The sequence below is a fragment of the Epinephelus lanceolatus genome, chromosome 7, assembly GCF_041903045.1.
Source record: "Epinephelus lanceolatus isolate andai-2023 chromosome 7, ASM4190304v1, whole genome shotgun sequence".
Taxonomy (NCBI): domain Eukaryota; kingdom Metazoa; phylum Chordata; class Actinopteri; order Perciformes; family Serranidae; genus Epinephelus; species Epinephelus lanceolatus.
In genome coordinates this window covers 9,096,926-9,111,575 of record NC_135740.1, presented here as the reverse complement: position 1 = coordinate 9,111,575, position 14,650 = coordinate 9,096,926, and the positions used below count along the sequence as shown (strand labels likewise).

General features: G+C 41.0%; 1 protein-coding gene across 1 annotated transcript; it reads right to left on the bottom strand.

Moving 5' to 3' along the window:
- Positions 1–53: 53 nt before the first annotated feature.
- On the bottom strand, positions 54–12,921 carry syvn1 (synovial apoptosis inhibitor 1, synoviolin). The gene is made up of 16 exons (XM_033632472.2): positions 12,730–12,921; positions 9,776–9,927; positions 9,543–9,635; positions 9,261–9,413; positions 8,495–8,543; positions 7,725–7,828; positions 7,283–7,409; positions 6,635–6,734; positions 6,316–6,381; positions 5,852–5,968; positions 5,442–5,599; positions 3,964–4,110; positions 3,640–3,786; positions 2,993–3,176; positions 2,622–2,737; positions 54–950 (listed from the first exon to the last, which is right to left on the bottom strand). The coding sequence occupies exons 2-16, from the start codon at positions 9,905–9,907 to the stop codon at positions 742–744; spliced, it is 1,902 nt and encodes a 633-aa protein (XP_033488363.1). The 5' UTR covers positions 9,908–9,927; positions 12,730–12,921; the 3' UTR covers positions 54–741.
- Positions 12,922–14,650: the final 1,729 nt, after the last annotated feature.

Below are 14,650 nucleotides of genomic sequence, written 5' to 3'. Positions count from 1 at the left end.
TGGCATCAGTCTGTGAACATACACACCAATATAATCATGTTGTGCCACTGCCATTTCAGTCAAACGGTTTATTCTGCATTATGTACAGATCATCCTATTAAAACTCTTTATACAGTATGTACACATTCAAATAAATCAGTATGTTACAAACGTCTGCAGTGGCAACAGCAGAGTGATGAAGGTTAAAGAAAAAGAAAGCCAAAGCAGTTGATCGACTTCCCTCGATTTGAATTCACTGGATCCTGACACTGATCCAAGCGCTGTGTGTAACATGTTGACGTGGTGAATGGGACCACCTTTGTACTGAAGAAAGCTCAATTAAACAGAAAAATCAAAGTGCAGGCAAAGACCTCACCGACAGTAAAACTACCAAAAACAAATCAAACACCGTCTCACTCACATCAACCGAACAACTGGATCTGAGAACCCTCTTCCATCTGATTAGACTTACATTAAACAGCTGCAGTACTCTTATTGCAGTAGTCGTTCTGGGGGGAAAAGGTGACGAAAACAAACAAAAAAAGAGTCTTGCTATTGCTTTCTGACACAAACAGTCCAGATAAGTGGTACCGATCATTGCGTCTCCTGGTAGCCTGAGTCCAACTCGACACAGTTAGAAACCTGAGCCTGTGGAAGGCGAGAGCCACGACAGAAGAGAGGCGATGAAGAACCAAAGCAACGACCAATCAGCTCAGAGTTCCTGTTGGTCTGCAGCAATATGTCCGAGTCAGAACGCATAGATCAGTTGTCTGGAGGGGGTGGAGATGATGGTGATGATGTCTCTAGCTTGCGAAGGCGGCGACGCCTCAGCTCAGCAGCGTTGGGCTCTCCGTCCTCATCCCCAACCGCCGCTGCTCCTTCGTCCATCTCCTCTTTTCTTTCTGTGTCCGAGGCAGTAGAAGTAGAGTCAGCTGGCTGAGAGGAGACCGTAGTTTCGTCCGCCTGCTCGGCTGGAAATGAAAAAAATATATATATTTAATCCAAGGTTTTTGATTTAATAAAAGGATATCTTCAGTAATTTCCAAACTGGACTTTATTTCCCATGTTTTTGTGTCTAAGTGACAAATGTGACTTGTTGAAAACAGCAACCAAAACATGAACCAAGATGGCTTTTATGAGTTTTATTTTATTTCTGTCAACTTTAAATGAAGTGTGTTTTTCGATGATAAAATGACTATCTATTTAAATGCAGTTTGGTGGGGAGCTGATAATGACTTCAGGGCCATTTCTAGTTAAACAAAAAGGATCTTATGCTTTCACAAAAAGGTCTATCTCCGTAGGGATCGTCTGCATTACGTTGTCAGAAACTTCTAGTAATAATCTGAGCCTGTCAGTGGCAAAAACAAGCACTTTCAGAGGACATAAATTGACTGCGCACAATTGCCCTCAGGATTACACTACAGCTTGTTTTGCTGCTGCTGGCTGCAGCGGTCTCACTCAACACTTGACCAATTTCAAAAACTGTTGTTCTGATCAGTCACCTGTACTCAAAAACAAGGGAAAATAGGGTCAGGGTTGAAAAATACTGAAATCACCCTTTAATTGTCAATCTTACTATATAATGACGAAAACTCTGTGTGTCCGTGTATCTATTCCACTTTTTTCTCCTCACTGACTTGATCAATCCATGTGAAATTTGGCACAGTGGTAGAGGGCCATGGGAGGATGCAAATGAAGCAATATTACATCAATTGGCCAAAGGGGGGCGCTATAGCAACCGACTGAAATTGCAAGCTTTGAATGGGCATATCTCATGCCCCGTATGTCGTAGAGACATGAAACTTTGCACAGAGATGCCTCTCCCCATGAGGAACAAATTTGCCTCAAGAACCCATAACTTCCAGTTATACTGATTTTCCGCCATTTTGAATTTTTTGAAAAACACTTCAAATCAATCTCTTCCTAGGAAGTTTGACCGATCTGCATGAAACTCGGTGAACATAATCTAGGGACCAATATCTAAAGTTCCCTCTTGGCAAAAGTTGGAAAACTTACTAAAACTGAGCTTCTATAAGGCAATGAATATTGCGGAGGGCGTGGCTCATCACATAAAGGTGTATAACATCTCAAGGGTTTCACCGATCACCACGCAACTTTGTAGGCATATGACCACACATAATCTGAGGGGACCCCTCCATTACTGACCCAATCAAACAAAATGGGGGCGCTAGAGAGCTAATTTCTTATCTAGGCCTAACCGCCATATCCATTTTTACTAAACTTGGTAGATATGTAGAACAGGACGCCTCAAGGTGACTGGAGAAATTTAACTCTAATTGGCAACTGGGTGGCGCTATAACAACAGAAAAAGGCTTCCAAATGGCTAAAATGCGACCGATCGCTGTGGCTTCCCCTGTGGCCCAATGTTTTGGGGTTTTTTTTCTAATTTTTGGTATGACTAAGTCATGGTATGGTATGCTGTACATAATCACGGAAACTGTCAGTGTGTCATTCTGTCAGTCAGTCATTCTGTCTGTCCCATGTTTTTCTACTCACTGACGTGGTCAATCTATGTGAAACTGCACATAGGCATTGAGGATTGGCATAGGTAGAAGGTGACAAAGCTACCAATGGGTATGGACTAGTCTTTTATAGTTGATGTGAAATGTCAGTTTACTTACAGCTGGAAGAGTCCTTCTCCTTGCTGGGACTGTCTGTGCTACTGCCAGCTGCAGGAGGTGAAGCAGTGCTGTTTGTCCCACTGGCTTCTCCAGTGCTGCCCTCTGCCCGAGGAGGACTGTGGAGAACACAGCAGCAGAAGGACAATGAGGCATTCAACTGAAAATTACATTTTAGGTCAATTCTAAGCTCTTCTGTTTCAGTCTTTTTAAACTGGTAAATCTTGATTGTATTACTCACATTATTAAACTCAGTCAATGATCTTATTAATTAGGAAACAGCAACAGAGTAGGCTCACTGTATTTAGACCAATTCACTCTTAATTTGTCTAAATTTGGGAACATGCAACTTCAACTAAAGAAGGCTCAATTACGTGAGTGTGGCGACCGTGCTGAGGTAGTGATGGATGTTGAGCATGGCGGCGTCCAGCAGAGTGTGAATGTTCTGGAGACACTGGAGCCTGGCCTCCAGGCCCCGCCGACCCTCCGCCTCCAGCTCCCTCAGCTCCTCCTCTGACAGCCGGGACAGAGACGGAGGAGGAGGAGGCATTGACGACACTGGATGAGAGGAGAGGAATTAAGACAGACCGGTCCAGGTAAAACAAACTTCGACATGGCTACAACACCTCAGATGTGAGCACTAAGTAAGCTCTCAAAGAACAGAGAATATATGTATGAGGAATATATGTGTAACACTTTGGCAAAATTTTATTCCAATTGTTTTATTCACGATTGTTCGATCAACACTCTTGACAACTTTGAACAGATTTGATGCATTCTGACACTAAAAAAAGTGTTGTACATGTGGGGAATGCCAGGAACTTTCACATAGTGTGTCTGGACAGTATGTTGCTATGGAAATGCTCAACACTTCCTTAAACAAGAGGCTCAAAAGAGAAGTAAGACAATATGATCATCCACATGACTCACCCACATGCATCTAATTACACATCTTATTATTTCTATTCTCATAGAGAAGCAACATGACCGCCATCTTAGTATATAGAATGTGTGTGCTTACCAAAGGGAGGAGGTGGTGGCATGGGCAGCCATGGTGCAGTGGGGAAGGGCGGAGGGGGGAAGGAGAAGGGGAAGCCTGGGATTGCTGATCCTGGAGCAGCAGTGCCTGCAGCTGCCTCCGCGGTCGATGAGGTGGGCTGGCTGGTACCTGATGAAACAAACACAACATGTTAAATGTAAAGCTATTCCAGGGTATAAGGTAAATTAAAACAATAACAAAAGACATGAAGTTAGAAATCTGTTTTAGATACTCTGGGTTTGATTATCTTTTTTCTGTTTTGTGGTGTGGTAAATTGGAGTTGATGAGAGCAGGAGTTATCCTTACCAGCTACCTGTGTGGCCTCTGTGCTGCCCTGTGGAGCTTCAGTGGGACCAGGAGCTGCAGCTGCTGCAGCAGGGGGAGGCACTGCAGGGAAGGGACCCCAGAAGGGGAAGACGCCAGGAGGAAAGCCAGGTAACATGCCTGGAGCCACTGAAGAGGGAAACAGAACAAATGAGATACTAATGCTGGGAAAGGGTCCAAATATGTATTTACCAGAGGATGATTAACAACATAATTAATGTTCTCTGTGAAGGGGTAAACATGACAGACAAGACTACTTGTTGATTACACAAGGAAAGTTGGACTGAAAAACATATTGAACCAAGATTTCTGGGATAGTTTCTCAAAAGTTAAAGGGAGTGATTTAAAAAAGGTGAGACTTTCTAGGGACTGTTCACCCCCCAATTAAACTAGAATTACCACCCCGCGGTTGTATGCCTCTGCACACCAGTCAAGTTTCTCTTAAAGTTTACATCCATGTCTGGGAAAACATGGATGCTTCACACACATCTTCCGCCGACAACACAGATCTGTACAATCAGCACAGTTTCAAGGTGGACACCCAAGATGAGTGTGAGCAATTCAGTATCTGACCAAATGTCTCCCTGTCTGTTCCTGAGATATGACGTTGAATAGTGAAGCCGACCTTTAACCAAAAGGTCAAAGGTCAGCTTCACTGTACATCACAATGTTCTGCACAAAACATTCTGCAATGTTTCAAGAGCAATGTCTCGTTCCAGAAATCATGACCTGGTTGCTCAAGATGATCCACAGACCTTGTTGTGAGCAGTGTCATGTAGGAGAGTGTGGCATGTAAACATGACTGTAATGATGGCTATCTTAGTGGTGCTGGCAGTATTGAGTAGGTGCATGTATCTTTGTGCAAGGTGATACAGTTGGCGAGTATAGTTCAGTAGAAAGAAAATAGTTCCTGTAATAGTTTTTCAAATGTATTTTTCAAGCTTTTTATGCACCACAAGCCGAGTGCCATCTAGTTCCATTATATTGGAGAGAAGGCAGACATCTCTACGGTTGATATCTCCAACACTCAGGAACTCACACAAAACAATCTAGACTAATGAATAGCACCACAGGTAAGAGGAAAAATATGTATTACTGATCTGGAGGTGAACCTTCTTTTTAATACTGCATTAATTTTTTACACGGTATGTCTAATTTTTCTACACACTTATCTTACGGTCACCAAAAACTCTGCTCATGAATGCAAACATACATATAAAAGGTACACAGTGTCTGCGGAACAGGTAAATGTACTCTCAGGTATTGGAATGTTCAGTGTTGCACAAGGCATTTCTCTGCTCTAGTTTCCTCTTGTACAGCGGCTGTTTCACAGCTGAGGTCACCCACTTTACATGCGTTCTGCCCTGCCAAAAATTTGGGTGTAGCTGGGGGTCATGTGGTGCTGCTACAAACAGGAAGGCAGGGGTTTTGTGTTCCTGTGTACTGGTTTTAACTCTCACCATTGGCGGGTGGGGCTGCGGGGGCGTTAGCAGGGGCCGCAGGAGCAGGGGGCGGGGCCTGGGCAGGGGCTGGAGTCTGATTGTTATTGGATGCACGGAGGACGTCCATGCGACAGGTTGGGCAGGTCTGCTGCCTCTGAAACCAGGAGCGCAGGCAGCTGTGGGGAGAAATGTAGGATGACAGTATTTGAAGTATTCTGTAAACAAACACATAGCAACATTTAAACACAACAACAAAACCAAAAGTTATTGTTCTAAGTCATGTTTAAGTTGCCAGACTATTTAAATACAGGAACTGTGTGTGCAATCAGCTCCTGTAGATGCTGACTGCTTCCGACATCTATGCTGTTTTGTTTGTTTGCAGTCTATAATCTTTCCTGCTGAGTCAGGCTGTTGACTACAGGACGTACCTGGAATGGAAAATGTGATTACAAGGTAGTTTCTTGGCTCCAGTGACCATTTCCTCTCGACAGATGATACAGACGTTGTCAGAGGCCTGCAGATCTTCAGGAGTAGCATCAGGGTATCTGAACACAGACAAACAATAGAAGAGAAATTAATTTTAAAAAATGAAGTTTGTGGCCAGATACCTTGTTTGCAAAAGTTTTATTCAGGCCTGCACACCATGTCTAGATGTATCGTCCAGTTGTAGGTACCCCCGACTAAAGAATACCAGCATCACTGAATACTGTCCTGACAGAGGAGGTTACAAAATGTGCACATACACAACACCTAGAATATACTGATGTATATGATACCACTTGACCATGTTTTGTCTTTTTAATGTATAAAATCAATAAGGGAGACGCACTGGGAAATGATGATTTTCACACATACAACACAGGGCAATCAGGAAAGGCTAAAGATAACTCACAGTGTGTTCATGTTGCGAATGGCTCTCCGAGACATTATAGCATCTGTAACAGCTTTCTTGAACTGCCTGAGAAAAAACAAAACAAAAAGAAAAACAATATTTAACTCAAAACATGCCTCAAATATTAATCAAATAATATCCAACACCTCAAAATTATATTTGTTTGTGTAAAAGGTATCATGTATGTGTCACTTAAAGTATGAAATGTCATCAAAATTTAGAAATGACAAAACTCTTATTCCTTACATTTTCAGAATATTTAGACCAATGTGAGAAGTCAAAACATAATAAAACTTCTGACCACCACACAACTGCTCACCTCATAGCCAGATACATGGGCCGAATGGCAAACAGGGGGAAGGTGTGGACCTTTATCATGATGGTCATGAAGGCAATGTACAGGAGCACTTTGATAAAACCTGGAATAAAAACATCAGCAAATATTTGAGTATGGCTGCCACTGTTTTGTCTTGAACTGCACTCACACAAGCCCTTTTCACACTACACTTAGACTTGGGCTAAGGGAGCCATTAGCCTGGTGTTCACACTGGCATAATCCTGACACATTCCAAGTGGGCTAACCAACTAGCCCAGGGCTTCCTGGCCCTGCTCCAAGGTAGGGTTAGCACCTGAAAATGGACTTTACCTGGGGTTCAAAGTTGCCAGTGTTAAATGTAAGTAAGTTAACAACAGAATTTAAGAATGTTAACATGAGTAAGGTGTTCAGACTGACATTTAATCCAGGGCTAGTAGAAGTGCAGTGTGAGTCATATAGTCCCAGGCTTAGGTTTACCCCCGGTTAACTGGGTATTGTGTGTGAAATGGGGCCAGGTTAGCCCAGGGTCAACTCTCAGCAAATATGCATGTTAGCCCTGGGCTAAGAGAATGCAGCGTGGAAAGGCAGACTGACTAGCAGAGAAAAATAATAGCCCAGCATCATATTTTGAACTACGGCTAAACACAGTACCTGTGAAGAGCTCTGTGTAGAGCATATAGACGGCCTTGTTGTCCCAGGGATTCTCACTCTGCAGGTCAATAGTGTGCAGAAGGTACTTAATGAAGGTTGTCAGCACCATGGTCAGCAGGATGGCATACTGAGGGGCACACAGAGAGGACATATCCTATTGAAAACATCTGTGTCCTTTACTGTGTGTGTATATTAGCAAATGCTATCTGTTGCAACTGTGTGGTGACACGAGAAGAAGGTATGAAAAGGACTAAAATAAGAGCAAATAGTGAAGCAATGAGAGGTTTCATTTCCAACATGTTTCTTTTTAAATCTTATATTATTGTTGCATATTTTATGCCATTTCCTTTTTGATTTTCAATAACCAAGGGTACGTTAAATAAGCCTTTTTACAGGTAAAAACACAGAGCTAAACCTCAGCTTCAACTTAAGTATTACAAACCTCAAATCCAAAAACAAGCTGGACTGAGGCTCCTCGGGTAATGATGCTGTGACAGGCATGGTTGACAAACAGGAAGTCCAGGACAGCCAGCAGTCCCATGAGAGCTGCAGGAAATAAAGAATACTGAATAACACATCTGTGAGGAGGCTGCAGCATCTACAAGCAGGAGAAAACAATACCTTTGTTTCTACCCAAGATAAACAAGTACATTGTAATATCTATACCGAACTTGTTAAATCTATCCCCAGATAAATAGACTCCATGGAGGGTTGCAGCGGTATACTCGTTTCAAGGTATACTGTGGTATGAAAATTGATGAGTTATCTTACTGTGTGCATGTGCTTAACCACGATGTTGAACACTTGACACTTAACTTTAATGCTTTTTAAGACCTTTTCAAAATAATTTCTAAACAAATTTTAAACAGATTCTATGAGGTAACTTAAGGTAAGTAGTATATGTGGTCCCATGCAGAGGTGGGTCTTATATAGGATTTTCCCAACAGGTAGGTGCAAGTATAAAATAAAAACACAGTGTAAGGTTCAGGGGTAAATTTATAGATGTGTCACATCAGATATGTGGACTTTTACGTGGAGCTTTGTGGAGCTGCACCTGGCCTTATGTGCCAATAGCAATGATTTGCATACAGTTTCATTTAGCCTCAAGACTTGTTTCATAAGCAGAGTCAATACAGCAGAAAGAGATAGAGACAGAAGTCAAAGATAAAAAAAACATAGAAGGTTTCTGATAGGCTGATAACGTGTACTTACATAACACTCTGAAGTGAAAAATCCAGGATATGTTTGGACTACGTTCCATCTGACAGAAAACACAGAAATAAACATTATATAGACGTTACTTAAAACACGTGCAGTCACTTGTGTCTGTCTTATCACTGAATAATCAACTATGATTCTGTATCACCTTGGTATATGTGACTGCCAACATCATTACAGGAGTACAGAAACCTGTCACATATTACAGTTTGTTTGATATTCAGCTGAGTTTCTATCTAGTAATAGCAGTTTGATAAAGCCTCTCACACTAAAATCCTCTCCACCAACCTGGAAATGAGTTAGCATTTTCACACTTCCGGTTGCCTCATCTTGAAGTCAATGGGTTTTTTGAATGGGTTTTTGGTTAGATGCCTAAATGAAGGTCTGTGGTTCACACAAGCTGTAGAGACATTCATGTTTTGTTCTAAAATACGTCAGTAAACACCCCACTGTTGAATTCTAAAGTCTGTCTTAAAAGGGCAGCTGCTAACAAGTGGCTAAAGTGGCTATCACCCTTTGCAGCACTCTGTACTTGTCAGCTCACAGTGTGTCACAGTAAGGGCCCATTTATACTAAATTTGTAACTGAATTATAAGTCGCACAATATCAGATAACATTGTTTGTGCAACTCTGGTATGCCACACACCATCTGTCCCATGCTTCCTTTCTACCTTTAACAATGTACTGCATACGGACACAGTGGATTAAGTACACTGTGTACTATGCAGGATCAGGAAGTTGTTTCTCTCTCATCACTCACAAAGTCCACCCGGTCTTCAGCCAGCCAGTGGAAGCACTTGAGGAAGAGCAGGAGTGTGAAGAGGGCGACGAAGCGAGGGGAGAAGTCGTCCCTGAACACAGTGAATGCCAGGCACGTCTCGGTCACAGCGTACCAGGAGCGCTCAATCAGATGCTAAATGTATATAAACAAAGATGCCCGTTAAATACACTGCTGTCATTTACAACTGAGACCATTACATATGAAAGTAAATGTTGGTCACGATGAGTCAAGCGAGTCATGGATATAAAAAAATGACTCTACCTCCATCTCTGCAGCCCTTAGCTGTCCAAAGAAGACCTTCCTCATGAACTTTCCCAGCAGAAACACCAACACAAAGGCCTGAATGTACAACACCTGATACCAGAAACCAAAAGCGGATTAGTCACAATGTCGCCGACATGGCCTTTGAGGACATATTATCACTCTTAAAGATATTACTACGGGTACAATATCTAAATAACTAAAACCAAACTTCACTTTAGCTTTGCTCTTACCGCCATGCTGGGACTGCTCTTGGTGAGGTAGACCACAGTCGGGTAGAATTGATGTTTGAGGAGGTAAGCGTGCGCCACCACAGCCCCAGTCAACGCCAGACTGGTGGCAGTCACCAAGGCTGCTCGCACCATTTTGGACTCAGCTACAGATACTATGGTGAGGAAACAGATGAAGGGACAAAAGAAGAAGGTTGTTGAAAGTGAAAGCTGACTAATGGAGCAGAGTGGCATGTAAATAAAGGGGGTAGCACTTTGCTGGATCATTTTGGTCAGACATCTCTCTGCTGTGTTCATTTTACTCAGACAGACTGCTTTACAAATTATCTGCAAATATAAAACATGTGGTCACAAAGCCTTGACAACCTGGAAATCTGCTTTGCAAACTATGTGGTCATTAGAGCTGCCTGCAACTAATGATTATTGTAATTGATTCATCTGATGATTATTTTGACAATTAACTGATTGTTAAGTCTATAAAATGTCATAAAGTTGTGAATAAATTCTCACAAATGCTCATAAATAAATGCACATCCCAAAGTGACATCTTGAAATTGCATCATTTGTCCAACCAACAGTCCAAAACCCAAAGGCTCTTCATTAACTATCATACATGGCTAACAAAGGCAGCAAATTGTCACAATCAAGAAGCCAGAACCACCAAATGTTTGATGCTTTTGCTTGAAAAATGAAATAGTTGGAGATTATCTGACTAATAGATTATTTGACTAAACATTGCAGCTCTGGTGGTCATCGATCAATAGAGATAGCTTTTGAAAAATCATCTCATCCCATCATGTGCTCCCTCTCGCTCAGTTTATGAATGGTGCCTCTCATCCAAGCAAGCCCAACCTTTCAGGATGTTTAAACACAGTAATCAAAAGATATACTGTAAATTTTGATATTTAAGGGTTTATGGGATATTTGGATGAAGCTGCATTGACGAGTGTAGGTTTGCTGTAATGGAGCTGACAATGACCTTGTCTTGCTCAAGTTTGCGTCACAAAGCACAGAGAGCTGACACTTTAACTGAAAAACACACTTCATGGTTATCAACATTTGGAGTGCATCCACAGCTTAAAAGATAAAGTAACTCAGGTTTACATTTTATTAAGGCTTAAAGTTATGCAGAACTGAGGACGGGCCACTTTGAGTGACAGGCTGTCTGCCAACAGTGTCCTCGGCTTCTCAGTCAGAACCCTCACTCCTCCACAGCGCCAGCCTCTCGCCCACATATGGTAACTTCTGGCTCCAAAAAAACAACATGGCGATGGCCATAATGCCAAATTTAAGGCTTCAAAACAAACCAAACTACAGAAAATAAAATAGAGCTACAGCCATTATTTCTACAATCTATGTGAACAGCACACTATACTAGTGCTGGGCAAGGTACCAATATTACATCGATATCATGATATGAGACTAGATAGACTTTGGATGTTGTAATGTCTTAAGTGTTGTCTCTTCTGTTTATAAAGGTTGCATTACAGTAAAGTGTTGTAATTTTCTAAACTAACTGACTTTATATTATTTGTCTTTACCAACCTTTTTTTTTAATGAAAAATCTAATTGTGTAAATATTTTGTGAAAGCAGCAATGGTTAACAATGTTGCAGCAATATCATTATCAATTTGGACAAGCCCTACAATGCAGTCTTATAAACTAAAATGGCCCAGTACTCTGATAATGAAATCTAGGTGAGTAGGCAGTAGATTGGCAGAGAGGAAGATTTCTTGGACTGATGGCTGAATTTTGAGAAAACCTGAAGAAATAAAGTAGCTCACCAACCTATGTGGATTTTTCTAAAATGAAACTGTTGGGCCAACACCTACATTGCTCTGGCCATGTATGAATCACGTCCATATTTCAGACGACACTGATGTAATTTTGACAGCACATGTGAAAATCTGGACACTGGACACATTGCAGTTCAGAAGAAAGCAATACATTTGTTACTGACTGGGAAAGTACATTTGCAGGAGTCAACATGGTTACTGTTGCCCTTTGGTTCAAAGAAACTGTAGAGATTTCCTCCAGGGTTTTATATTAGCCACACTTGTTGTCAAGTATGAACTACACATGGGTAACTAAAAGAAGGCCTTAAAGGTTGTTTGAATACGATCTGGGTAAAACAAAGAGCTGTAAACTTGCCAGGTGAGCAAAAGTATTAAGAACCCAAATCTCAATCCTATCACCCTTTAAAATTAGCAATCTGAATAGTGCATTTTTAATGAGCTTTAATTACTAGGACGTCAAGGGAAAATATCTCTTTGTAGAATATTATGTTCCCACTTTTTTTACCTGATATATGAACTCATACAGCATTACATTACAATATATCTCCAAGTCACAGCTGAAGTATTAAGTAAATGTGATTACTGATCTTTTATTAGGCCGGACAACACAGCACCGCATCATACATTTACATTTTTAAATAGTAAAATGTTCCAAATTAAACTATCGCTTGCTTTATTTCATATCCACCTGCACAGATGCTGAGCAGATCTGGTTAGCATTGTGTACACTCCCACTATTGCATCGATTGAATCACTCCCTCCTGTGCTACAGTTGTCACACTGAATGCAACATAATAAACTAGCTTATCCCTTATTTCCACTTAAAATTATATAGCTAAACACCAACATATGCTTCCCATGAGAGGAAGCAGCTCTTTTAGCTCGCTAACATTAATGCTAACAAGGTAAAATGAAGTCTCAAAAATCCGACCAACCCTGTGAGACCTTTCAAAGATAAAGAGAAACTTACCACAGCTAGTAAGCTAGTTACATAATTCTAAGAAAGCTGAATACATACATTTTTGTACAAGTAGCGTTACTTCATTCCAGAGACCACCTAGTCAACTGTCAAAGACAGGTAATTAGGTTAGTTAGCTAATGTTAGCTAACGTTAGCTAGCTAGCAGGTAACGTTACAGCTGTCAGTACTCTGCGGACTCACCAACTCGACGTGTGCGGAAAACTTGCTCCTTGGTTAATTTGACGGACGTCTCCTTGCCTGGTAAAATCCCTATAACCTTAGCAGCTACTCCATTTCGATCGTTTCACGGTAGCCTCTCTATAATATTTATAATGCTCACCCCTATTCGTCTGGCTACGTGTTTATCTTTGGCTTGCTCCTTGGGAGCCACCTCACTTCCGGCTGTAAGGCAATTTGACGCAAGAGGAATTTCAAGCATCACTGACACATTGTCTGTTTTCTCTCATGTGCTTGGTGTAAAAGCAGTTAGAAAGAGACTTTGCCTTACATACTTAATTAATTGATGTTTGTATTTAATCGCACGTTTTATACAATGTGTCGTATTGTATTTGTAAATATTAGGTGACCCACCTTTTAGGAGAGTTACGGTAATACCAACGTGGACCAATAGGAAGTTGTCAGGCTGGTTAGTGAGGGAATACTGCACAGGCAGAAAATAACTGGCAGAAATATTAGGATATTGTGAACTACACAAGAGGCTAAATGAAATATGTCTAAAATATGTTAAAAGTATGTTTAAAGTAGGAATTATCCCGCTTTGATTTCAAAGCTCTTGCTAGTTATGAGTTTCAGACTAAGAAATTAAAGTTTGTGTCACTGATAATGCTAGCTACTAGAGGTTGTAATTCAATATCTGATGGGTTATGGTTTGGTCTTTCCACCAGAAACTGTTTTTCATCAACAATGTAAATGAAGAGAGAGTTTCCAAAGGCTGGGGTATTCATTAAAATAACAATAGGTCTCATTTTAGCAGATCCAGGAGTGTTAAGTCAAGGGCAACTGGATTTGTTTCAGTCTTGAAGACACTTTGCATTTCATCCAAAGGCTTCTTCAGTTAATAATAACTTCATTTAATAATAACTTTATTTATAGAGCTATCCCAGAGCTTTGTGGCCCTGACAGCAAAAGCACAGCTCTTTAGTTGTAACTCTAGACTGAGGGACTGTTAGATTTTTTTTTTTTTTTCGGATGATCTTAGATTGCGTGCACTTAGATGAAGGCATAACAGTTCACAGATGTATGCTGGTCTTAGGTCATGTAGTGCCTTAAAGGTAATGAGTAAAACCTCAAAATAAATCCTGAAGTTAACAGGAAGCCAGTGCAGGATGCTAAAATGGGGGCTTTGTGATCTTTTTTGGACCTACTTATCAGTCTTGCTGCAGCAATTTGTACAATCTGAGGGCATGAGCATGTTGTATTGGTTAGGCAGGTAAAGAGTAAAATACAGTGGTCAATTTTAGGGAAAATAAAGGCATGATTAAATTTCTCAAATTTAGAGAATAATAGAGATCATGATTGTTCAAACTGGAATCAAAGATAACTCTTTGAGGGGCGTTGGTGGCTTAGCAGGTAGAGCAGACGCCCCATGTACAAGGCTGTTGCCGCAGCGGCCCAGGTTCAAGTCCAGTCTGTGGCCCTTTGCTGCATGTCATCCCCCTTCTCTCTCTCCCCTTCACACTTGGCTTTCCTTTCCATTAAAGGCAAAATGCCCAAAAAAAATCTTAAAAAAAAAGATAACTCTTTGATATCTAGCACTGGACTTAAAATAGGAAATGTGTCATTGAAGACTGAAATGTTTAGTGGCCCAAATAATATTATTCCTGATTTTTCTTCATTGAGTTAAAGGAAGTTATTAGACATCCAACACTTGATATCACTTAGATATCTTTTAAAGAGGTCTGTCTCTGTCTGTTGGGGGATTCTGGTTTTATAGACACATAAGAGTTGAGTGTCATCAGCATGACAATGGAAAGAGATTTTATGATTGAATATTTCTCTGCCCAGAGGAAGTTATTATGTTATGTTATTATAGAATAGAAGAGGACCTAGGACAGAGCCTTGAGGTACTCCGTAGTGCATAATGGCAAACTGTCTGTTCGAG